The sequence below is a fragment of the Blennius ocellaris genome (genome assembly GCF_963422515.1).
Source record: "Blennius ocellaris genome assembly, chromosome: 6".
In the NCBI taxonomy this organism is placed as follows: domain Eukaryota; kingdom Metazoa; phylum Chordata; class Actinopteri; order Blenniiformes; family Blenniidae; genus Blennius; species Blennius ocellaris.
In genome coordinates this window covers 21,226,647-21,251,262 of record NC_137655.1, presented here as the reverse complement: position 1 = coordinate 21,251,262, position 24,616 = coordinate 21,226,647, and the positions used below count along the sequence as shown (strand labels likewise).

General features: G+C 40.4%; 2 protein-coding genes across 2 annotated transcripts; both read left to right on the top strand.

Annotated features, from left to right (window-relative positions):
* Positions 1 to 2,312: 2,312 nt before the first annotated feature.
* On the top strand, positions 2,313 to 3,327 carry cfap97d2 (CFAP97 domain containing 2; the record flags this gene model as incomplete). The annotated part of the gene is made up of 4 exons (XM_080498550.1): positions 2,313 to 2,408; positions 2,633 to 2,713; positions 2,855 to 2,973; positions 3,120 to 3,327. 4 exons carry the CDS (start codon positions 2,313 to 2,315, stop codon positions 3,325 to 3,327), a joined length of 504 nt encoding a protein of 167 aa, XP_080354676.1.
* A 1,972-nt stretch (positions 3,328 to 5,299) lies between these two features.
* On the top strand, positions 5,300 to 14,369 carry cdc16 (cell division cycle 16 homolog). The gene is made up of 18 exons (XM_080498607.1): positions 5,300 to 5,453; positions 5,637 to 5,691; positions 5,912 to 6,009; positions 6,121 to 6,159; positions 6,266 to 6,406; positions 7,518 to 7,677; positions 7,805 to 7,899; positions 8,257 to 8,390; positions 8,758 to 8,837; positions 9,221 to 9,270; positions 9,371 to 9,444; positions 9,520 to 9,645; positions 10,668 to 10,820; positions 11,607 to 11,670; positions 11,752 to 11,813; positions 12,588 to 12,723; positions 12,807 to 12,897; positions 13,582 to 14,369. Exons 1-18 carry the CDS (start codon positions 5,406 to 5,408, stop codon positions 13,833 to 13,835), a joined length of 1,860 nt encoding a protein of 619 aa, XP_080354733.1. The 5' UTR covers positions 5,300 to 5,405; the 3' UTR covers positions 13,836 to 14,369.
* Positions 14,370 to 24,616: the final 10,247 nt, after the last annotated feature.

The following is a 24,616-nucleotide window of genomic DNA, read 5'->3' as shown; positions in this document are numbered from 1 at the left end:
TCACAGACACTGAGCCAGGCTTCTGCTGGGAGGCGAGGGGCAATTAATTTGCCTCTGTGGGCATCTGAGGAAGGGAAGTCAAGCAATTAAAAAATCACCCTCAGGAATGGCAGCTTTACAACAACCCCTAAATTCTTGACAGCTGTATTATTGTGTAATACAGTCATTAAACTTATACTTCAGAAATTAATTGCTCATAGATTGGAATATTTATGCTGGTCTTAACTCGCTTTGTTCGACTTTTAAAAAGCACTGTTGCAAAAAGCTAACACTGTTAGATAACATGTCAGTTTGAATGTGATATCATCATCCATCACACGTTAATCTACCATGCTTTTCTGCGTGCTTTGGTAGTTCATTCTGGCGTGGGAATTGAATTATTAACACAGTTGGTCTTGGTTGAGTTAAAGGCTGCCATAACCAACTCCTGCCAGTAGGGGGGAGTGTTGCAACATAGATGTTCATTCATGAAGCCACACAGCCTGAATGGATTCATTCAATAAATCCCTGATGAGATCCTCCTTTGTGTTTCATTATCCTGAATATATTCAACGTATTTTATTTACATACTAGGATACAAATCAACATGGAATATTGTAAGCAAATACTGTGTGGGTCATGTTTTCAGTTTTAGAAATGAACTCATTAAAAATGTGAAAAGTTTAATTATAACTATGAGAAGTTATTGAAAGACATTTGAATATTGCAAGAGTTTGAGTCAGTGTTAATATACACGATAATATGATAATAAGTAATCAAATTAAATTCAAAGTAAGCATTAAACTATCAAAAATCACACATTTCTCATCATTTCAGTAAACAACTCTTCATGGTGTCTGTATTAATCCCATAAGAACTTTACTACACCTCATTGAGTTCTATTCTCCCACAGAGCAATGTGTTATTTACGACAACAACAAGAAAACGCTATATAAGACTTTCTATCAGGAATATATTTAAAAACCGATGCCATCACTTTGATTTGTGCGTGCAGTAGTTCTTTGCCTGTGTACAATGCTGATTTGATTTTCAAACACAGTTTGTTCACATTGTTTTAAATAAATGCATCTATCAAGTGTTAGTAATAGGAGTGCTTTGCTAAAACAATAGAGTCAAAAACTATAGAGATGATTATAAAAGTAACACTAATCTAAATAATTAGTACAACTATGTTTTCTTATACTAGAATCTTTTGATTTTAACATTTTATTTTTCTCAACTGACTAATTTTAGTTAGTTTAGAAAAAGATTCACAACTTGACAAATATAGTAACTTGTCCAATAAAGGGTTAATAAAAATAAAAATAAAAAACTCTTTGTGATGGTCATGCATCAGCTCACAGTTTGATGTGTTGTGTGGTTGTCTTGTGAATAAAGGGTATAACATTAAGTGCTTCGGCTCAAGCTGCTTTAATTGCAAGTTTCCCAGTAACTGTTACTCGGGTTGCAGGCGTCACGTTGAGAAATACAGTAATGCCTCAACTCATTCATCCAATCCAGTCATGGAAGGCTTACAGTTAACACAATAAAAATAACACAGTTAACACAATAAAAATAGGTGTTTTTATCATTCACTGAACTGTTTCTAACATAAATCTGAGCCACAATTCAGATTAAAATCAGATGAATGCTGTGAATTGTGGTGGCTTATTTGCAGCTTTGAACTGCATGTAAAACAGTGTATTCACACAGCGGATCACTTTACAGTCGCCCGTCTCTTCACTAATTAGCCTCATCTATATGCCTGCATGTGCTCCTCTGTGTCGAACTTGCTAAACAAGCAGATTATTCGAAACCACTCATTCATCTCAGCGCCCTCAAGCTGCTGTCATGGCAACCATGTATGAGTGGCAGGAAAACAGACTGCAGTGCGTGAGATTCAGATAACCTGGAAGACTGAACACACTCTGAGCTGAGACACACACTCTCACACTTACTCGGGTAGATGAAGACTTGTGATGCTGAGACACCAGGACGGCTACAGACTGTGAGGTGAGTCAGAGAGCTCTAGAATACCGATTTAGCAAGAGGACTGTTTACTCTCATGTCAATTGCAAACACACACCACAAGCTAGAAACACCCATATTCATCAGGTAATTTGAGGGCATCATTGAGAATATACTGAAGGAGGAATGTTGCTGGTTACATTGAGGCACAGCGTACAAATTCTGTAGGTTTAACTTAGTCTTGCAGCCTAATTTCGATTTTGAACTGATTGCCATTATAATGCAAAAACAAACATTGGTGTAGAGAAAGGGCATTGTTAAAATGTGTGTATTTTTCCAATAGGTGTGTTAGTTTTTTGTTTGTGATGCAACACCAGGCATATCAGCCCCTGCTTCCCGTTGGAAACAAATACCTGCAGCAGAAGTGGGACAAGGCTTCATATGATTTGCACAGAAGAAAGGTTAGCAGAACTGTGTATGTGGCTTTTGAAGTATAGTCCAAGAATTATTACCCCTATAGCTCTCATTCTAAATGTCAAAATCTCCAGCTTTAGTCATACAGTACCTCAAAACTAATCAAATTGACCTTTTTCTATATTCAGTTATCTGCAACTTAGAATTGTTACTGCCTCAGATAAAGCTGGACTTGCTTTTTTGTTGTTGGTTTTTTTTTTCTGTTCCCAAGGTGAATTCAGCTAAACCAGCCATAAACACAACTCCTCCAAGGACATTTGGTCACCTTGCTCTCAAGCTGAAGAAGCAGAAGGTTCTTGATGATCAAATGAAAAAATGATGCTGCAGTAGAAATACAAAATTTTGGAGAATATTAGTTCTGCAGTGAGGCAAAATTATTCATGATTATCTCTTTAATTGTGTTTTAAATGTTTGGCTTCTATTAAAAAAAAAGCTTGAAGAGGAGTGGGCGATGAAGATTCAAAGGGAAAATAACATGCTGAGAGAGAAAATCTCTCACATCATGAAGACAACTGGAGCTGTTGACAACAGGAATGTCTATAGCGTGAAGAGGTGAGCTTGGATTTTGAATTACAGTGAATGAACTAAATGAACTAAAAGAAATGTCATGCGACCAGTTGTATTTCTTATTTCTAAGAAAATAGCAGCATTTAAAACTGAATCCCCAGTGGTTTAACATTTATTTCTATTCATTGCAGCCTTGGCACAGAAAAGCGTCAACTGGAGTTTCTCCGCATTACAAAAGACAACGAAATGATCCTCCGTCGTCTGACCCAGTGCAAGTCTGAGTACGATAGGAGGAGCTGGCATGAGGATTGGCTCAAAACTCTCAAAGTAATGGATAGTATCGCACGTTACCCACGAGGAGGAGCAAATCAGCAAAAGGTTAACCATGTTGAGAATTAAAGACAAATAACACTTAAACTGTCCCAGTAGCATTGTTTACACATAACTATCATGAATTCTTCATTTTCAGAGACAAGAAAACCTCTGCAAGGAGAGCAGTGATTGTGATCAAGAACAAAAAACAATGAAAAACAAAGTTCATGCAAGAAGCAAAACAGACAACAAGACAGGCTCTGAGGAAAATAAAGCAACAAAAGGGATGAGCAGGAAAGAGGATGCTGACAAGTAAATTTGCAAAGAATAAACTTGAGAAAGTCACCACAGCAAAACCACCTGAGACAACTCGTTCTCAATGAATATACGCCATCGTTATGCTGAAATACAATTACTCATGAAAGAATTAAATTGCCCACCACTACTCTCAGACTTAAATTTAAACAAGTCTGCAAAAATGTGGAAAGATAACTGGCGCAATTGTTTTGGCAAGGTTTTATTTTCTTCCCAATACGGACATAACCATAATCAGTTTAAACGCTGTATGTCTTTTTTTTATTGCTTTATGTAAAATGGACCAGTTGTAAACAAGTACCCTGTGTAACTGTGGGATAATAGTATGTTCCTGTTATATTCAATGTGCAATGTGCAAAATTGTTTTTTTTGAAAATATTTTCCACTCATAGACACCAATACAGTAATATATATATCAATGAATCAAAGGAACCGCATTTATTTATTTTTTTTATATTTGTTTTTGTTCATTGACTTGATCAAGACTGTATGGCTGTCTCTGTATCCGAATAAAATCTACTAACAGGAACAACAAATTCACTACAGTCATTTTAATTTGATAGTTTAGGGCAGTGTTTTTCAACCTTTTTTGAGCCAAGGCACACTTTTTTCTTTGGAAAAATCTCGAGGCAAACCACCAACCAAAAATGTAAAAAATGTAAACTCTGTAGCCTATAATAACAATATAAAGTCATTTTCATCAATGCTTTATCAACAAGAATCAAATAAATACAGAAAAAAGTATTTCCCAATTTTTTTTATTTTTTATTTGTACTCCCTCAGTGTGAATCCTGGACCTGATGGATGAACACAGAGCTGATATCCTGGTTAGATTCTTCCTTTTCAAAAACTTCTCCATCACTGTCACTGACACAGTACTTTGATACAAGATGGGAGCAGCAGGTGGTGGTGATTAACCAGACTGACCTCTGTTAAGTTTGATTTCACCGGTAACGTTCTGTGCTGCCATCTAGTGGTGAAGAGTATTGTAATATAAACAACCCACCAATGCCTATTCCAAACCGAAGACAAAAGAAAATAAAAACTCTTTTTTTTTTCCACACCTGAAAAACACATTTTTAGCTCAGTTGGTTAGAGCGTTAAAATCAAATAAAAAAAAATAAAAAAAGGTTGCCTTATTTATACTATGTTGAAAATGTTTTGGAACCATCCATCCATCTTCTGTACCACATTAACCAACAGTGTTTTCTTTTTTTTTTTTTGTAGAGCCTTCATTTGATCATAAACGTGTCCACCTTCAATAACCATATCAAGTTCATCTGTCTTTTAAACATGTATTGTTATTCTGAGTGAAAAGAAAAATAAACAAGCCACATTAAACTCTGCATGAACGATTTGCCACCATAGCACCACACAGTGACCTGTATAGCAACCAAACATCCAGACACAGGTTTAGCCAACCTGCTGCAATAAATTATACACAAGCAGCAGCTCAATGCTTCTATATACAGCATAACCCTGCTTTGTGTAGTGACTCTTCACAATGCAGTTGGGTGGATCGAGGCCCAGCATGCTAGTATTATATGACAGCCACAGTAAGTCGTCTCCTGTAACACAGAGAAACATGTAGTCACTTATACAAAGTCCAAAATTACAATTTACTCAAAGTCCCTGCTCTGCCGTTCGTCACAAAAATACCATGCGGAACTTTTGTTCCGGGCCGAGTTTCCGCACGGCGCGCTTCGCTCCAGCACTCACTGCAGAAAGAAGCCGCGGGTTTGATTTTCACGCAGCTAGCGGAGCTTTCACGGATTATTCTGTACTGTTTCTCCGTTTGCCAGAATGACATACTTCTGGTAATCAAAGGGTGTACTTTTCAAGCAATAAAAATGAATCTCGACAGACTTCGAAAGCGAGTGCGGCAGTATATTGATCAGGTAAGACATAAAGACGTTGATATATGCGGGAATTCTGTGTTGCTAGCTAATGCTAGCTCGGCGAGATATCGTCTCAGTGGATGTAAACATGTGTAATTCTCCAACAGGGCTGACGACCAGTCAGCTTTCATAAGCAATGCGTTTACGTGACTATTCCTCTGCCTGTGTCTATTTGTTTTCCAGCAACAGTATCAAAGTGCCCTGTTTTGGGCCGACAAGATAGCATCACTTTCTCATGGTGAGTAAATATGAAAAGCTAAACTGACACAGTGGTGTGTTCTGATCTTCTATTTTATTGTACAAACGAGCATGTTAAAAGCTCGAAGGAAAAGTCTCACCAGTGGAGATGGTGGATGACTTAAAAGCCTCCTACTTACCAGGAGTATCGGTGTCAGCTGTCACTTTGTAGTTTGAAATGACTGGCTTTTGACTGATCTTTCATCTGTTTTAAATATTAGAAGATCCCCAGGATATCTATTGGCTAGCTCAGTGCCTTTACCTCACCTCTCAGTACCACAGAGCCTCCCATGCCCTGCGTTCACGAAAACTTGACAAGGTAGGTGATGTTACTTGTACTATGTACTGTACTATGGGCAGGGATGTAAAAACATCTCACTCTGTATGAGTTACTTCAGTTTCAAAGGAGCTCTTCTCTTCTTTCACACAGTTATATGGAGCTTGTCAGTATCTTGCTGCTAGGTGCCATGTAAGTAGTCCTTTGTTATGCTCATGTAGCTTTAATTTTATTAGGATTGTGGTTCATTATCTTGAGAAGCATTTTAACTCTTCTTCTATCTTTGGTTATGTTCCAGTATGCTGCCAAAGAGTTCCAGCAGGCCTTGGACATCCTGGATTCAGAGGAACCAGCAAGTAAGAAGCTGCTGGACAGTAGTGTAAAAGAGGACATTGGAACAACCGAGTCGGCGAAGGATTGGGACATGTCCCCTGCCTCTGTAAGTTTTACATATTGTTGGAATTGTTGAATGAATTTGTACTATAAATACTGGTTAATTTATTCTCAAACTATATCACAGCTTCTAATAATTATCCACCACACCAAATTTCACTTAATGTTTTGATATTTTTAAATAATAATTTTCTGTATGAGTGTAATGCCATGAATATTTTTTGTGGGACTGACAAAGGGCTGTGGTGGACCTGAACAAAGCCACAGCCACAATCAACCTCCATTAGATGAGCAAAATTTTTCTATAACAATTTTGTGAAGAGTCACAATGATGGACAGAGCTGAAGATCAGTAAATATCCCTGCCAACACAGTGCCAACTTCACCGTAGCTACATTTATGGTCTCTTTAATGCCAGTCTGAATAAATTCTGTCCAATTTGAGAAAACAGATGGACTCGTTTCCATGAAGCCTGATTAAAGAGATCAGAATGATGTGATGGTATATATGCTTCCAAAAACCTCATCAAATGTGGTCTGTGGACCAGTCCCATAATGCTGTGCTCTGTGATTTTGACTGTTTCTGACATGTACACATGATCTCGCATCCAACTTCGCCTGGAAACTCTCGAACTTGCCATTTCAAAAGAAACACAAACTTTATATCCATTGATTCTTTCAACTATATTACTATTTAATTATGTTTGAGAGTTTTGTGCCATGTGGGTGGTTTTACTGACTTGGACAGAATATCGCTTTTATTACTTGAAGGTACTGCACCTTCAATTAGCTGATTTGCCAGCTTACAACTAGATGGCAGATGGAAACATCTTGTGAAGTTTTGGGCTCAATTTTTACCATTGTTGTTTTTTTGTTATTCATATTAGTGTGTTTAATAAAGGGCCTGTAGTGTCCCAAACCCAGAATAAAACATGCATTATAACTTTATGCAACCATTAAAAGATCTTTCACGTGTTTACCATAAAATGCCCATGTGGGGATATGTGATTTATCTTAAATTGCTGCCCATTCAAAAAAAAAAAAAAAAAAAAAAGTGAATTATCACATACTTTAAATGTGTTGAGTATTGTTTATGAATTCATGATCCGTTTTGGAGCTTCACTTTCTTTTGTCCATCTCTCCCTATGAAATATTTCAGATTAACAGTTCCATCTGCCTCCTGCGAGGTAAAATCTATGACGCCATGGACAACAGGCCACTGGCCACCTCCAGCTACAAAGAGGCCTTGAAACTGGACGTGTACTGCTTTGAAGCGTTTGACCTTTTAACATCCCACCACATGTTGACCGCACAGGAAGGTGCGGCTCACTTCTCCTAATATTGTGCCACATGACGACTCCACCCATTTCCGACAGATGTTCTTTTTTTCATCCGTGCGATAACATGTAGAATGACTACTTCTGTATTGTTTTGTTCTTCATATAGAGAAAGACTTTCTTGACTCGCTTCCTCTGAGTCAGCAGTGCAACGAGGAGGAGGAGGAGCTTTTACATTTCCTTTTTGAGAATAAATTAAAGAAGGTAAGAGTTGTTTGTTTTGTTTTTTTGTTGTAGCTAATTAGAATTTTAATAAGTACATTTTCCCCCATCAGATATCATGCTCATTATAATAACAATGACACATTTAATTGTTATTGAGCCCAGAGAGCGTTAACAAACAAAGCATGCCCAAGCCGTTGCCATTCATAATCATTGAATTGTAAATCAACATTTACATTCTGAGCTGCTTTCGATCCAAGTGCATAATTGTCCTTTCTGGACCCTTTGTTTTCCTGAAGATCTTAGTCCATCTGTATTCAATTATCAGGTTTCCACCTTGCTGTGTCCTATCTCTAACGAACATAAACTCAGACACTCTCTTGTTTGTTCCCTCTGTAGTACAACAAGCCGAGCGACTTGGTGGTGCCAGAGATGGTCAACGGGCTTCAGGACAACTTGGATGTCGTGGTGTCTCTCGCTGAGAGGCATTATTATAACTGTGACTTCAAGATGTGCTACAAACTCACCTCAACGTATGTGCCCACGTCTTCCTTCTGTGTTCGTAGTTGACTTGTTTGTAGTGAACTAGCCAATGTTTCTACAATTTTCTAGGACTGAATCGCCAAAGATTTAAGGTGTTTTGATTTTTTTTTTCTAAGTTATTTTTAATTTATCGCTTCACTCTTGTAATGTACAATCCAATTGTGAATGTTCTCTCTTATGAACACCAAAGTAAGTGCACATTTTGATTGTTGAAATATTGCTTGTTGTAGCACATTTTAATCGGCATTTGTTTTTGCCCTTAGTGGAAAATATAATGGCCATTAACTTTTATATATACAGTGTGTGTAAAACAAGATTGTTGGAATGTTGGATTCAAACAAACTGTTTTCATTTCAGGGTGATGGTTAAAGATCCCTTCCATGCCAACTGTTTACCAGTCCACATTGGAACGCTCGTAGAGCTTGGGAAAGCAAATGGTAAACTGTCCACTCGAGGCTTCACACTGTATGATTTTTTTGTTAGTGGCTTCAAATCTGGCTTCTTCTGCAGAGTAATGGGAATTGCATATAGCTGATGATGGAGTCATGAAACCACAGACTCCCCACATTCCCCATCTATCGTCATATCAACCACATTCCCTGCATATAAATGCACCTTGGGCAGCTGTTTGCTTCATTCATTGTGCCCTGATGGTTTACATTGATGGCCTCTAGTCCCAGTCACTGGAGAGCAACACATGCAGCTCCTAAACTTGTCAGACTGCTAAAAATCACACATCTGCAGGAGTCTTAAACCTCCTTTGCTCACATGAAATGTTTATTGAGATGACCTCATCTTTCCTTTTTTTCGTATCTTGCAGAATTGTTTTACCTCTCACACAAGCTTGTAGACCTGTATCCCAACAACCCGGTAAGTGTTTTTCCTTATCGGTTTAATGTATGTATTATTGTATTGCTTTGTTTGAATTTTTTTGTACCTCATGATTACCATTTGAAAACTTCCCCCGAAGGTGTCCTGGTTTGCAGTTGGATGCTACTATCTCATGGTCGGCCATAAAAATGAACATGCCCGCCGATATCTGAGGTAATCAAAATTTCAAGACGAACCGCATCAAGCTTCTGACCACAACCTCAACATCATGAATATATATCTATATAGCAAAGCCACCACCCTGGAGAGGACTTACGGGCCTGCCTGGATTGCCTATGGCCATTCATTTGCGGTGGAGAGTGAACACGACCAAGCTATGGCTGCCTACTTCACTGCCGCACAGCTGATGAAAGGGTAAGTACAGGAACGAATGTATCAGGAGTACCGCACACCATAGACATGTAAATGTTCTTATATTGGGGCCAGCCTAAGGAACACTGCACTAATCCTGCTGACAAAGCAACATTTTGATATGCCACGACGGTGAGGTGGATGGATTATTTCAGAAGTCTTCACTGACACAGATTTAGACAAGTTTGGGAACAATATTTGTGAGAAATAGGCATTTTGTGTGCAGAGAAAAGGCCTTAGATCTTTGAGTTCAGCTGGTACAAAATGGGAGCAAAAACAAAAGTGTTGCATAAATGTTTATGTTCAGTGTATTATAATGTTGACACAAAAGGTTTGCAGTGTGGTTCTCGCTTTGTAAAGGGACGTGATCCTCTCACACTCTAAGATCCACGTCATTAATTTCACCTCTCTGTCAAGTCTTTTATTCATCACACACAACAATTATACATAGTATAATGTGCAGTGAAATGCGTTGAGTACATGTTTCCCACCGTAACAACAGTTTTTATAGGATAGAAGAATAAAAGAAAGAATAGAAAAAATACAATTTAGAACACAAATGAAGACAATAGCACACTGTAGTCCAATATCATTAATGATGAAGGAACTTGAGGCACACAAAATATAAATATAGGTAGACAAGTGTAAATAGTGCAAGTACATAACATATACAAGGCAGTTTGCCAGGTCTATTTTTCGAGGTGCAGTAGGCGGACAGCCTGAGGGAAGAAGCTCCTGCTCATTCTGTTTCTCCCTTCAGGCAGTGGTAACGCCGCCCTGCTGGCAGCAGAGATGTTTGTCAATTAAATATTATTGGGTTGATATCTACATTATTGTCATTCAATCTTTAATGACATGTCTTCTTTACATTTGCATTTTTCACTTGAGCAGTATGGTAAAATAAAAAATCAGACCATAAATGTCGGGCTGATTGAAACTTTCTCAGAACAAACTGAATCTAAATTGGTTTTATTGCTCCCAACACTGTTTTCCTTCATGTTTCCGGCACGTCCTCTGTCCTGCAGGTGTCACTTGCCAATGCTCTACATCGGGCTGGAGTATGGTCTGACCAACAACTCCAAACTCGCTGAACGCTTCTTCAGCCAGGCGCTCAGCATCGCTCCAGAGGACCCGTTTGTCATCCACGAGGTGGCAGTGGTCGCTTTTCAAAATGGAGAGTGAGTGTGGAGCCTCAAATATACAAGACACGCAGCATTCATCAAGTGGGACGAATCTCTTACAAAAACATGCAACAAAACCTTGTATTCAAGCCAACTGGAAACATTAAAAGTGGGGTTAATGGCGTAAGAAGTTCTGTTTTGAAATATCTATGTTACATTAACCAGCAGCTGCCCACAAACCTGCAGCTGCTGTTCTTTTTCTTCAAGTTTTTTTTGTTATTGCAGCTGTTTTCAGCCGTTCATTTTCTCAGTTGAACAGCCAGCCAGGAGATCGAGTACACAATGATGCTATTGATATTTCTCACATCGTGAAGCAACTCTGTGATCAACTTCTAAGATCAAATTAGAACAATGTGAAGCTGCTTCTTTGGTAGATTTAAGATGTTTTCCCTCCTTTTACCCCATGCATATCCTGCAACACAAGTAGTTTTATTTGAGAAGGTTTTGCCGTGAGTGCGCTAAAACGTTGTGAATTCACAGAAAATACGTTGTTGTAATCAATTGTTTACAAGATGCAAAGTTAGTCACCACCTTTTATACATGCGGTATAAAAAGCCTATTTCCTTTCAGATTTTATCAACATTTTTTAAGATGTTGTCCAAATGAGTCCCAGAGTTTGTATGTTGTGAATAGAAACCCAAAGAAACTACAAATTTTACACTTTAAACTCTGGGCCGGGCACTTATCAAACGTAACACAGCTGAATATATGCACAAAAAAAAAAGAAGTACTTTGTAGAAGAACGGTACAGTGAAACAACGTTTCTCTCTTCTACACTTTCAGCTGGAAAACGGCAGAGAAACTCTTTCTGGACGCAATGGAGAAGATTAAAGCCATCGGGAATGAGGTATCTGCTAATATTTTGGCTGGAAGCACAAACAGTTCTGTTGGGGAAATATTACATTGAATAAATTATGTTTAATTTCAGGTTACGGTGGACAAGTGGGAGCCGTTGTTAAACAACCTGGGTCATGTGTGTCGGAAACTGAAGTAAGTATGAAGGAATGGAAGCGTGTGTTCAGACTGCTTCCAGCCGACGGCTAATCGTTGTGGTATCGAAATCTTTCTATTGGCAGGAAAGTATAATCTGCTTGCACGTACTGGACCTGTTTTTACATTTGACATATTAATAGTGGCAACAATTTACCTCCCAGCTCCTTCGTTCAAGAGAATTTAGTGCTCACTTGTACCGTCCTAAAGGAAAAAAACAACGTAAAAGAAATATACACAGGAAGTTACTCTTCTACTGTAAATAAATTGTCGAGAGGCTAATTTATGAATTGAAGCTGGATTTTACACCTGTTTTTCCTCAGTAGTTTGCATTTCACTTCATACGAGACAAACTATTGTGTATTTTATGTAACGCGATGTTCAGCATTCGTATGTTATTGAAAACCATTTTTACTTTTCTTGGTTCATTAGTGTTTGATTTACAGTGTATACACTTTATTTCCGTTCATTTTCATCAGATCATTAAAAATATGATCACCGATTTTATTATCCACCTCTTGTTGGTCTGTTCAAATGTTGATTAAAATTCGAGACATAAAATGAGCACATTTCTACATCTGCTCCTTCTCATTAAATTAGCCAACATAATTGTCATCAGTCATGACTGTAGATGTCACAAGAAACATTCATGGCTCAATGTTATCTTTCTCTGTTGGTTAACGAGGTGAATGTTTGTCTTTCTTTTTCTTTTTTCTTTTTAAATGATTAAAGGAATCAGTCGTATCCATGCGTAATAACTGTTTTTCTTTGTAGAAAGTACGATCAGGCTTTGGAGTACCACCGGCAGGCGCTGGTGTTGATCCCTCAGCATGCCTCCACATACTCCGCCATCGGATACGTGCACAGCCTTATGGGTGACTTCGAAAGTGCCATTGACTACTTTCACACGGTCGGTGTTCAGAGACGCTCGTCACCACTTTCTTTGTTTTTTCTGTTGCGTGAAAGTAGATGGATCTTTGTTTTCTGCGACAGGCACTCGGACTGAAGAGGGACGACACTTTCTCTGTGACGATGCTCGGCCACTGTATTGAGATGTACATTGGTGACACGGATGCCTATATAGGTGGGTTTTTAGCTTTTAATATTTGTTTTGACAGTCAAGTTTTACATTTTTTTTACACGCTTTTTTTAATGGAGTGCGGTAAAAAAATAATTGCACACATATTCTGCTTTGGTGTCGCAAAGTTTTGAGGGTGGCTTTTTTCATGGGAACAGCAGGACATCAGAAACAAATGTTAAATTTTTTTAAATATAGTATTATTCAGGGCTCAACCTCGCCCATAGGATCAAATCACAGCTCTAAGAACTTTTACTCCTGCATATTAGTTCAAGTTTCTGAGATCTTTATTGACAAATTCTCTCCACATGATCGCATTTATATCGAATATTGCATTCAGTGTTTTTTTTCAGTGAAAGGTTCCATCATGAGCCTTCATATATACAGCAACTTTAAACATCAAAATGCACCCATTTAAAAAAAGTAAGGCTCTAAATAAGTAAAACTGAAGAGGTATATATATCTAAAAAAGAATTTTATTGAGGAATACAATGGAATGAAAATGAAAGCTAAAATATATTTAAATAGATGAACATTCATATTGTAAGATTATGCATTACAAAGGGATAGAGAAAGGTTAGAGGCTGTTCAAGTGATCTGGTGTAAGAATATGCAGTGTTTCGTGTGAGGCAGCCTATTGGCTTTGCGGCGCCAAAGGAAGTAAAATACCTTCCAATTGTTTCCTCCAAGGCACAGACATCAATGACAAAGTGCGAGGCAACTTGAACACTCCGGCACTGATGAAGATGCTGAACACTTCGGAGTCCACCGACCTCCTCGCCACGCCGAGGCTAGAAGACACCAGCATCACGTCACTGGAGACGCCGCTGTCGAACCAAGACAAGATGATGCTGGAGACGCCACTCCGACTGTCGTTGACGCTGGAGTGTGACATGTACGAGAACGACGTGATGCTTGACACGCTATCGGACACCAGCACGTAATCTCAGCGCGCCGAGGTGCAACAGGTCGTCATAGGCACGCATGGAAGCCCGAGGACAACGTTGAACTTAAAACCTTTAGCACCCGTCCTCCACCAAAGGTTTTCTGTGGATTCCCCTCTTGTGCATTATCTGGTTGTTTGAAGCAAAAATGACAAAACATAGAAAATGCAAGCGTGAACTCTGCGTACATGAGCAAGTGTGTGTGTGTGTGTGAATGTGTACGGTATACAGCGCTGTTGTATAACATTGATTTAGCAAGAATGCACTTTAAAAAGGGGAATTAGCACGTGCCTTTGTTAAAGGGTTGAGTACTTCGCTTAGCACTGGCGAAGGACTGAACCTTGGGCTTTAACACTGCAAACATGTTGTCCTCTGACGCTTGGTTGAAAGAGCAAACACAGCCACACACACCTCACAAGTGAAAGACTGAGTGTTGTCACTTCTTGCTGCCTGTGGCAGGACCCTCTGTGTTGCTAAGCCTGTGGATTTTCACCTTGAATAAAGAGCCAGCTCAATTCAAGCAGTTTTGTTGGAAGCGACAAGAAAAAAAAATTTCATATTCCTTCAATAAACCATCAATTTTGTCTTTTAAAAAAAATCATTTTGTTTTTGTCTTAATAAAAAATAAGCTGTTTTGTTTACAAAATCCAAATAGCATTTTTTTGAGACAGAATTTGCTGTGTTCATATTTGTACCATACTGTGCAAAATGTTTCTATGTGAATGACAAACAATTGGGAAATCTTTTAAGTGTAGGCATTGCAGTGGGATATTTTGTCCACCTTTCAGCAATCCCAAAGGAGCAGTGGACAGAAGTGTGGGACCCCGGGAGGGGTTAAGGGCTTTTGATCAGCTAATGCCACATTGACCAATCCATTTCTATTTCCGTCTATTGGGAACAGTTTGTGATTCAGTGTTTTCCTCAAAGACACTTGGATATATGAACCAAGCAGGGTTGGGTAGTAATGGATTACATGCATTACGTAATTAGGATACAAATAACTAATCCATTACCGTACATAAAAAATGTGTGATCTCATTACAGGTATATTGGATAAAAACTGTGATTACTGAGCAGGATTACAATAGAAAATCAGATGGAATAAACTAGAAATGCAGCTGTCGCAGGTGTCGTCTGCTGGCATTGCGACACTTCCCGACGCTTTCAGGCTGGCCGGCACTGACATGTTGCCATGGATACTGCAGCTCATCACTATGTTTTAAAGTGGGAGAAGTCTCTTAACCTCTCTGTACAATGCTAACGACGCCTCCCAGCTGTGAAAGTGTGAACATCCAGGAACTCGACGTCTCACCTGAAGAAACATCTCGCTAGGATAAAACCCGCTCACTTTCACTGATACACACTGTCAACTAGTTTTATTAGCTCATAACCTGCCAGTAACCTGCCAATACCAGTACTGGTGCTGATGGTAGGAAGCCACTCTCAATAGATGATCTCATATTTTAGGCATTAATTGGGGCGACGGGCACCACAACTTTCTTTCTTCTTCTAAGTCTGCTTGTTGACTGAGTAGCGGGTTGTTCAGTTATTATGAATCAGTGATTCATGCTGCCAGATACAGCCTCTTATTAAACGTTCATATTTAGCCTGGAAAAGGCTTTATTTGCATTGTGGTTTTGATTCTTTAAAAAAACACACACAAAAAATCAGTGTTTGACACCTGATTGTTTACTGAGTTTTGATAGTTCAAAACTTGTTGAACTATAACTACCAGAACTATAACTACCAGCGCCTTGCCTTTTGGCAGTTATTTCTTCCAGCACCAAGGTGCAGCCAAACGGGAGGCGTGAACAGCTCAGCTTGTCACCAATTGTTATGTAAGTGAAGCAGAACATGAGCCAGACACTGGCAGGCAACAGTCTCTTCTTCTCTATCATGCAAACCAGCCCCCCCCCCCACCCAGCCAGCCAGCCAGCCAGCCACACAAAACACAATGTTACGGGTTTTTCATGATGACATCAACATCAAGTCTCAGAGTTGCTGTATCGTTAGAGACATTAGTTCAAAGTCCTAAGGAATTTGACCAACTGTGTCTAAATATCATTCAATATTTATATATATACTTATACTAAAGTTCACTTACGTTTAGACTATACTTTTACTGTACTTCTCAGAAGTATACTTCACCAAGTAAATTTCAAGTATATTAAAAAAATTGGCTACACTATTATACTAATATGTATACTTAGACTAAAGTTTTCATTTAGATAGTACTTGTACTTGAGTATATCTTATTAAAAGTTTAAATATGACAAGGTATAAATCATTTGACTCCAGCCCATTTGATATATGTTCACATTTACTGGATTTATTTCTGTACTGTAATATATTGTAAGATGATTCACATCTTATCTATCTGATCTCCGCGGAGCAACTTGTGTTGTTGCTGAGCTGCTGCTTCAAAGCTACAATCAAAAATAAAGGTGGAAACAGTTCTAATGTGTGCTCTACTGTGTTACAGCTGACTATAAAAGGTTTGTCATGTTTTATGATATTTCCACTTTTGTGATCACAACAGAAAGTAGTAGTAGTAAGAAGTCAACACACTGTATGTTTGCATTCTTGGTGATATTTATTTCTTAGGAATTGTCTGAACATACTTGGCACAGCCACGACATCTCCTTTCTGCATTTGCCACATGTGAACTTGTTACACTTAACACACCGCTTAGTGGCATGGTTTAGCTTGCAGCAACGCTTCACCTGGCACATTGCCCTTTTTCCTTTTTCAGCTGTAGGTGGTTGTTGCTGAAGGTTTTCCTCGTTCGCCTCCTTTGCTGCCAAATGAGACTGTGCAAGCTCGCTTGCAAGCTCCACAATGAAGTCAACCTGTCTCTCCTTCACCCCAGTGCATGCCTGATAAAGCACATGTGCATTCAGCACAGCAATGTCAATCATGTTGTAAAACACAGCGACTGGCCACCGCCGTGTTGCTGAACGCACAGTGTACTTTCGCAACATCTGGTCCATGATATCCACACCGCTTTTCATGCCGTTGTAGTCAGTGACTGTGTTAGGCTTTTTTTTCCGGGTATCCCCAGTCTCCACCACGCTGTGCATGCTGCTGAGGATGCATACAGTCTTCCTCCGTTTGGCCGCATAAACAGTCAGTGTCGCACCGGCGGTTGAAAGCACCTGTGTGCTGAGTTCTTCACGGTCGAAAATCTTTTTGGCAGAATCTGGAAGCTCCCTGCGAATCCCATTGACTGTGCCAAGGAGGGTGGTCTTCCGGCTGAGCAGTCGCCGTGCTAGTGACAATGAAGTAAAAAACGTGTCCGTGGTAACGGTTCTTCCTTTGTCCATAAACGGTTCCATAAGCTTCATCACCACATTTTCTGAAAGACCCTCTCCTGTGGGACGACTGGGGTCTTTGCCAAGATATGGGATGATTTTGCACACATACTTGGATTTCAGGTCACATGCCACCCAGAACTTGATGCCAAACTTGTCAGGTTTTGTGGCAACGTATTGCAGGAAACAGCAGCGAGTCTTAGTTGGCAAGAGTTGCTCACCTATGGTGATGTGCCTGCCTGGGTTATAAGAATCGATGCAGTTGGCAACAAAACGCCCCCAAACGTCAGAGACTGCAGCAAAACGGTCGGTCGCAACTCGTTCCCCGCGTGTGTCCTTGTCATCGAAGCGTAGGTGTCGCATGATGTCCTTGAAGCGGTTTCGAGCCATTATCCTGTTGATCAGGGGCAGTCCCAGTTTAGCTGACCATGCGTCATGCAGCGCTGGAAGGTGGACAATCCCCCGCAGGAGGAGGATGGCAATGAAAGCCATTAGTTCAGGAATGGCCATGAACCAGTTGTCATGCTGTGTATGGTGTGCATGCTGGACTGTCCACTCCTGAATTGTGTGAAATATTTCCAGAGTTATGAAACAGAGAAAACTCTCTAAGCGACTTGACACCTTCCTTCTGGCCAAAGCAGTTGGCTCTCCATCTGTGGCGTGACGTTCAATTGGGCTGTGATGGAGACGCCTTCCGACCTGTTCTTCACGCCACACTGTGCCGTCTTTTGCCGTCTGTGTCGGCCTCTCGTGTTTCTCCAGGCGACCTCTCTTTTCTGGAGGTGGCGAAGTCTCCTCATCTACAGATGTGATTAATGAAAACATTGAAATGATGTGAAATCTACACAAAGATATTATTTGATTTACAATTCCAAAACATCTCAAGTATGCCTCCTTTGTATTGATTTAGTTTTGTTTTCTACTCTTCCTAAAACACAACTGCCATAATCAGCAAATGAAAATAGGTTGTTTAGGAAATCTTACCAGAAGACATTTCAGTGTCTGAACTCAGCTGAAGCGATATTTCTTCTCCATCGGAGTCACAGGGGTTGACATGGTCCAGGATCATGTCCAAAGCCTGCCGAGTGCTGTAAGGTTTCGGCATATTTACTGCTCAGTCGACAGAGTGAGTGAAACATGTGCCTGAGCAGCTATTTAGCCGCTTTGAGGCTCTGGTATCATCATCGTTCACACCTACCCCCCCACCTTCCACAAGGCTTTTACAGTTTCTATTCATTTATTTTCTGATTTCATTGTTTTAACCAAGACTTCCTATTTGTCAGCAATGAACGTAAACAATGGGTACTTCTTAGGAGAGCCAGTCATTGTTCACACACACACACCCCCACAGTTTGTCACTCTGGTTCATGGCTATTTGGCAAACTTTGGTAAGCATAGTAGGTGTACCAAAAGGCTGAGCTTGCTAGCGGTCATCATTGTCGTCACAGAAACACAGCGACCGAATCACTGCAGGCGGGATTGTACCAGTACTCACTTGTACGGGTGGCAAGAAGCTGGCGTGGGAACCAGCTGCTCCGTCTTGTAGATTTCTCTGGTGTCCGCAGGAGAGCTGGTCGCCACATCGCTCTCCAGCTCGGCACCCGACGGGGAGTAAGGCTCCTCTTTAATGGCACCCGCAACGTTCTCTATGGGGAGCTCCACTTCCTCCCTCTTGAAACCATCGTACGACGAGGCGCAGAACTCTGACAGGACGCAAATCGTCGGATGAGGTTAGGAGCACAAGACCAATAGGAATGGCTGCAGAGTGACGGGTCTGACAGGAGTACCTGAGGGTCTGTCCTCCTCGGAGTCTTTGCCCGGAACGTCTGAAGTGTTGTTTCCTTTTTCCAGGCATGCTGGGCTCTTGTTTGCACACCTACAAAAAGAACACGGAGGTCAATACCACAATTGTACCATCAGTTCCTTGATTGCTAAAGACAGAGTTCCACAAAAACAAATAAGATTTAGAAAGTAAATCAGTCTCTTCTTTCAGCATTTACCTTAAATTCCCTCTTCCTCCTGCATCACCAACCTCCTCTTCTCCTTTTGCATGAATTTGACCTTTTACCGTCTGAGTAAATAAAAACTATTCACCTACCCTTTCTTATTAGTTCCCTCGTCCTGGAAACCTTTGGCGAACGGGTTGTGGTCGATCTTCAGCTTGGTAATCTACAGGAGAAGGAGGCTTGAGCGTCACTCGTGCGCTGGTTCTTGTGTTAGTTTGAAGTGACAGAAGCAGACCTTGGTGTTCTGGTATGCAGTGACTGCAGTGAAGGACGTCTCAGGAAATGTAAAGGTCTGAAAAACACTCCGGCGGTCGTCTGCCTGGACGATGTGGAAGCGCGGGTGGTAGCGATGCATTGAGTGCAAAATGATCTGCAGATTGGGGGGGTGACAAAAAATTGGAAGTTTGTACTCAGGTGTCGCCAGGAACATTCAGTGTGTAAATGCAAACTTTCTTTATATCTTTATGTCCCACTTTTTAAAAAAAATTGTTCCTACTTACGTGTTCATGCTGCTGGAGCGTATTGTTGGTGAGCTTGAGCTTGAGGAAGGAGACGGATTGCTTCATCCAGTGGCTCCCCGGGGCCGGAGAGTCTGGGTGGCGGTAAGTCCTGCAAGGCGGCTGAGGCTCCGCTTTTCCTGCCGCCTCCCACTTCTCTTTATTCCACTGTAGGAAGGAGACACACGGTCAGTCTGTCGCAGAGCAGAGCGATTTACAGAAGAATCTTCATGTTGTTCCCTTCCACCTACAGGGGAGAGTGTGATGGCCGGCCACTACCACCCACCGAGACGGGGGGGGGGGGGGGGGGGTAGTACAGTGGGTTCCCAGCAGGGGATGTGATGAAGAGGGGGTGTTTTGTCTGGGGTACTTGGGAATACCTACATTCATTTTGCTAACTAAGTGACTGAACTAAAAGTAAATGGAAGCTTCTTGATATTCGAGAACAAAAGCAAATATTGTTTCTGTTTGATATCAAGGTTGGGGCTTTACCTTATATCTGAATCCGTCCTCAGGAACCATGTCGACTGATAAGATATATTTGGCACATGGATTAAGGCCGGAAATATTCACTTTACATTGTGGGAACATTCTCCTGTTGAAATGAGAAAGAAATGAGAAAACGCAGCAAAAGTTACCCCAAAAACATTGCATACAAAATACACAAAACCGTTTTTGTCCTTTACCTGCCCGATTTAGTGATAATCATCTCTGTTCCTATTTCATGGAAGGTCTTCCAGAGTTCAGGGTCTTCCAGGTCCATCCTGATGTTGCTTTGCAGATACGCATCAGGGCCGGCAGCCGTGGAGGACGGAGGAGGGCCACTGAAGTTGGGCTTCAAGTCTAAAAGAAAAGAAAATGTTACTTTGCTGGAAATGATAAAGTCCTCAGGATAAAGTTGTTTGAAATGCGAGTTTAAATCTGGAGAGAGCCCGTTTGTGCCCACCTCTGATGGACTGCATTCTTCAGGTCCAGTAGCAGCACAAGTAGAACTCAAAAGGTCTTTGCATGAAGGGTCGAAATTACAATTCAAGTGTCAGCGAAATCCAAAAGGTGTCTTCAGCTCTGCTTCGCCTCCTCGGCGTCCTGCCTCATGTGTTTTGGGGTAAAATCCCGGGGCTCGGGAAGTCAGATGGTCAGTCGGCCGCGTCGCTGCAGATTGTTGTGGGATGCTTCAGTCCTGCAGCACGAGGTGACCATGACTTTTAAACAGCAACAGAGAATATCTGAGTTTGGATGTTGAAACTTTGACTCTGAACAATCAGCAGTAACATTTAAAGTTTGACTTCCAAACTAAAGAAAGGCGACTGATTTGCACATCCACTCATTTTGCTTTAACCAGGAAGTGGTACAACTTTTTCTACGTTATAAATCAACACAAAGGACTTCTGGAATAATTTTCTTATAATTGCAATAGATTTTTTTAAATAATATTTGTAATTTTTTTAATATAATATATATATATTAGAATTTCCCCGTGTAAATTGAATTGAATTGTGTGTACGAGTGTGTATGAATACTATTTTTTCACAAAGTTAACTTTAATTGAATTAACAATCACAAATATCGCGACTGGTTCTTGTGGCGTTTTCTGGTTAAAGCTGAATTATAGCTGGATGAGGTTTTTGCAGCAGCAGCTTGACAGCAGGTGAAACATTAGAATTAATACTCTAGCTATAACAAGTTAATGTAACTCGAGTTAATATATTAACTGCAACACGTATTTTGACGCACGTCTCAGATGAAGCAGACTCTCGTACAATTTAGAAACGTGTGACCCAGATTAACTCCAACTCCCGCAAAATAATCCTGCAAATACTACATTTATCTCGAATTAGTCCCGCAAACAGCGATCAAACATGTTAAACAGCGATATTTCAAATACAACACTGTCATCAAAACGGCAATAAATCCGAACGCAATCCACCAATAAACCTCGAATGCCCGTAAATAACTAAATAAAAATATCCTTTTCAAACCGACGCGCCTCCAGACGTGTGGAGGGAAACGGCGCGACGCCGACTTACTTACGCGTGAACTTTGGCTGAATTGATCCACGGAGGGAGTTTCTCTCCCCGGACGACACGCGCTGGATCCTCTGCACGAGAATCTCCGCGAAGCTGTATTATAGCGAACTTGTGTGTGGATGACGCGTCGTCTCTCCCACGAAGCGCTGACATGAGACTGAAAATGAATGGAGAAACTCTCCCTTTCCTCCCTCTCTCTCTCTCTCTCTCTCTCTCTCTCTCTCTCTCTCTCTCTCTCTCTGTCTGTCCTCCATATTGCTATTGTGCGCTGGACTTGCTAGCACTAGCACGAGCAAGTCCAGCGCCTTGCCTTTTGGCAGTTATTTCTTCCAGCACCAAGGTGCAGCCAAACGGGAGGCGTGAACAGCTCAGCTTGCCACCAATTGTTATGTAAGTGAAGCAGAACATGAGCCAGACACTGGCAGGCAACAGTCTCTTCTTCTCTATCATGCAAACCAGCACCCCCCCCCCCCCCCCCCCTTGCTGTATCATTAGAGACATTAGTTCAAAGTCCTAAGGAATTTGACCAACTGTGTCTAAATATCATTCAATATTTATATATATACTTATACTAAAGTTCACTTACGTTTAGACTATACTTTTACTGTACTTCTCAGAAGTAGACTTCACCAAGTAAATTTCAACTATATAAAAAAAAATAGGCTACACTATTATACTAATATGTATACTTAGACTAAAGTTTTCATTTAGATAGTACTTGTACTTGAGTATATCTTATTAAAAGTTTAAATATGACAAGGTATAAATCATTTGACTCCAGCCCATTTGATATATGTTCACATTTACTGGATTTATTTCTGTACTGTAATATATTGTAAGATGATTCACATCTTATCTATCTGATCTCCGCGGAGCAACTTGTGTTGTTGCTGAGCTGCTGCTTCAAAGCTACAATCAAAAATAAAGGTGAAAACAGTTCTAATGTGTACTCTACTATGCTACAGCTGACTATAAAAGGTTTGTTATGTGTTTTAGGATATTTCCACTTTTGTGATCACAACAGAAAGCTCCACAATTAAGTCAACCTGTCTCTCCTTCACCCCAGTGCATGCCTGATAAAGCACATGTGCATTCAGCATAAACAATCAGTCAGTCAATGGCTGCATCTACATAAGAAATGTCACCCCAGTAAATTGCAAATTACTCTTTGTCTCTTTCCTTCTTCCCAAACAGGTCCTGAGCTTAGACCACGCCCCCCCCCGAGCTGTTCATGCCTCCTATTTGGCTGCACCTTGGACCTGGAAGAAATAACAGCCAAAAGGCAAGGCGCTGGACTTTGCAGTGTCAAACAGCCTCCAAAGCTGCTTCTTCTCTCGCTTTACTGGAGGATCACAAACCACGGTCAGCTTCATACTGACACTTGCTGGACACTGTGAGAACTGCATGTTATTAAGTCTCACCTGAAATACATTGAGATCGTTTAGAATGGACCGTCCTGTAATCTTAACAACTATCAAGTTAATGACAATAATCTTTGACACATAAACATGTGATGAAATGTTTTGAACGAGAGACAATGCCTGTAATTTCTGCCTGTCTGTAAATTATCCAGAAAGAATCCAGGAATAATTTTGGAAATAATTTTGTTACCAACCGTTCACTGCAGCACATTAAACACATTGCAGGCAGAATAACTTGAGGACTGGATGAAATGTAATGTGTGTTATGTGTTATATGACATCAAGTTAAGTGACATCCTGGTGTGATTTCAAAGGATTAATCACCTGTTTCAGTATCACAACTAATAAACATGCTTGGATGAACACCAGAACATCTTTAGTGTATGTTTTAGCCAATTGCTTAAAAAAAAAAAAAAAAGCTTTAGTTTGAGAAGTGGATGACATGTTTTCATGAAAGTAATCAGTTTCCTGACGAGCTCCAGACACATTACTCATCTCACAAAGAGTTTGGGATATCCGGCTTTCGGGTTAAATTCCAGGATGATACTGAAATACACTACAAGTAGGAGGTGTCGTTGTCAAGCTGTAATTGATGCTCAAGGGCACATGAGAAGTTGTTGAGACTGTTGTGGAATTTTGTGAGATAGAGCAAAAGACAAGGATTCAGGGTTCCAATGCACACAGGAGGTTTATTTCGGATTGCAAAGGAAACAAGTCAGTTGACAGAGAGTAAGGTCGCTGTTCTGAACACAACTCCAACCTCTCTCTCATTGTCTTAGTCTCCCTCAGTTTATATAGTAGCGACAACCACCACAGTACATACATGCAAGCAAAAAGTATTTCTTCCTGCGTTGCATAAAAAGAGTGAAAAGTTAAACTACAACTCATTCTTGAATAAAAACAAACACTAAATAACAAAACGGACTCAATTCATATTAACATTTTAAGTACATTGCTTCAAAGTTCACATCTGCTCATACAAGATATTTAATGTTGCATTTTTTTAAAACACACACAAAAAAAGAACTTGTAATTTTTGTGACATACCAGAAACAAAAACATTTCCTGAAGCAAAGTTTCAACAGTGTTTAAACCAGCAACGTTTCCTTTAAACTGGACGATACCTTGCGTTTTTGGGCTCATGCTGGACTTCCTGAATGAGCTCTCCCGTAGAGTCTTTCTTGACTTCGTCCCTTTAAGAGTCTTAATCCAGCAATGAACTACGGCTCGTAAATCGCATCCCACGTGTCACAAGATTACGTCTTCTCAACCGTGTGGGCTCTCTTGTGAACCAACAAGCTATTGCGGTGACTGAAATGTTTCCCACATGTTTCACAAGAGTAGGGCTTCTCACCTGTGTGGGTTGTCTTGTGAGCCGACAAAGTATTGCGGTGGCTGAAACTTTTCCCGCATGTTTCACAAGAGTAGGGCTTCTCACCTGTGTGGGTTGTCTTGTGAGATCGAAGGGTCGAATGATCTCTGAAACTTTTCCCACACATTCCACAAGAATACGGCTTTT

What these genes read in the sequence shown, in the direction of transcription:
- cdc16 (XM_080498607.1), top strand. Translation starts at nt 5,406, where the DNA reads ATGAATCTCGACAGACTTCGAAAGCGAGTGCGGCAGTATATTGATCAG. An exon ending in TGCTACAAACTCACCTCAAC is followed by an intron (nt 8,391 to 8,757) that starts GTATGTGCCCAC and finishes TTTTCATTTCAG; the next exon opens with GGTGATGGTTAAAGATCCCT. An exon ending in GCCGCACAGCTGATGAAAGG is followed by an intron (nt 9,646 to 10,667) that starts GTAAGTACAGGA and finishes TCTGTCCTGCAG; the next exon opens with GTGTCACTTGCCAATGCTCT.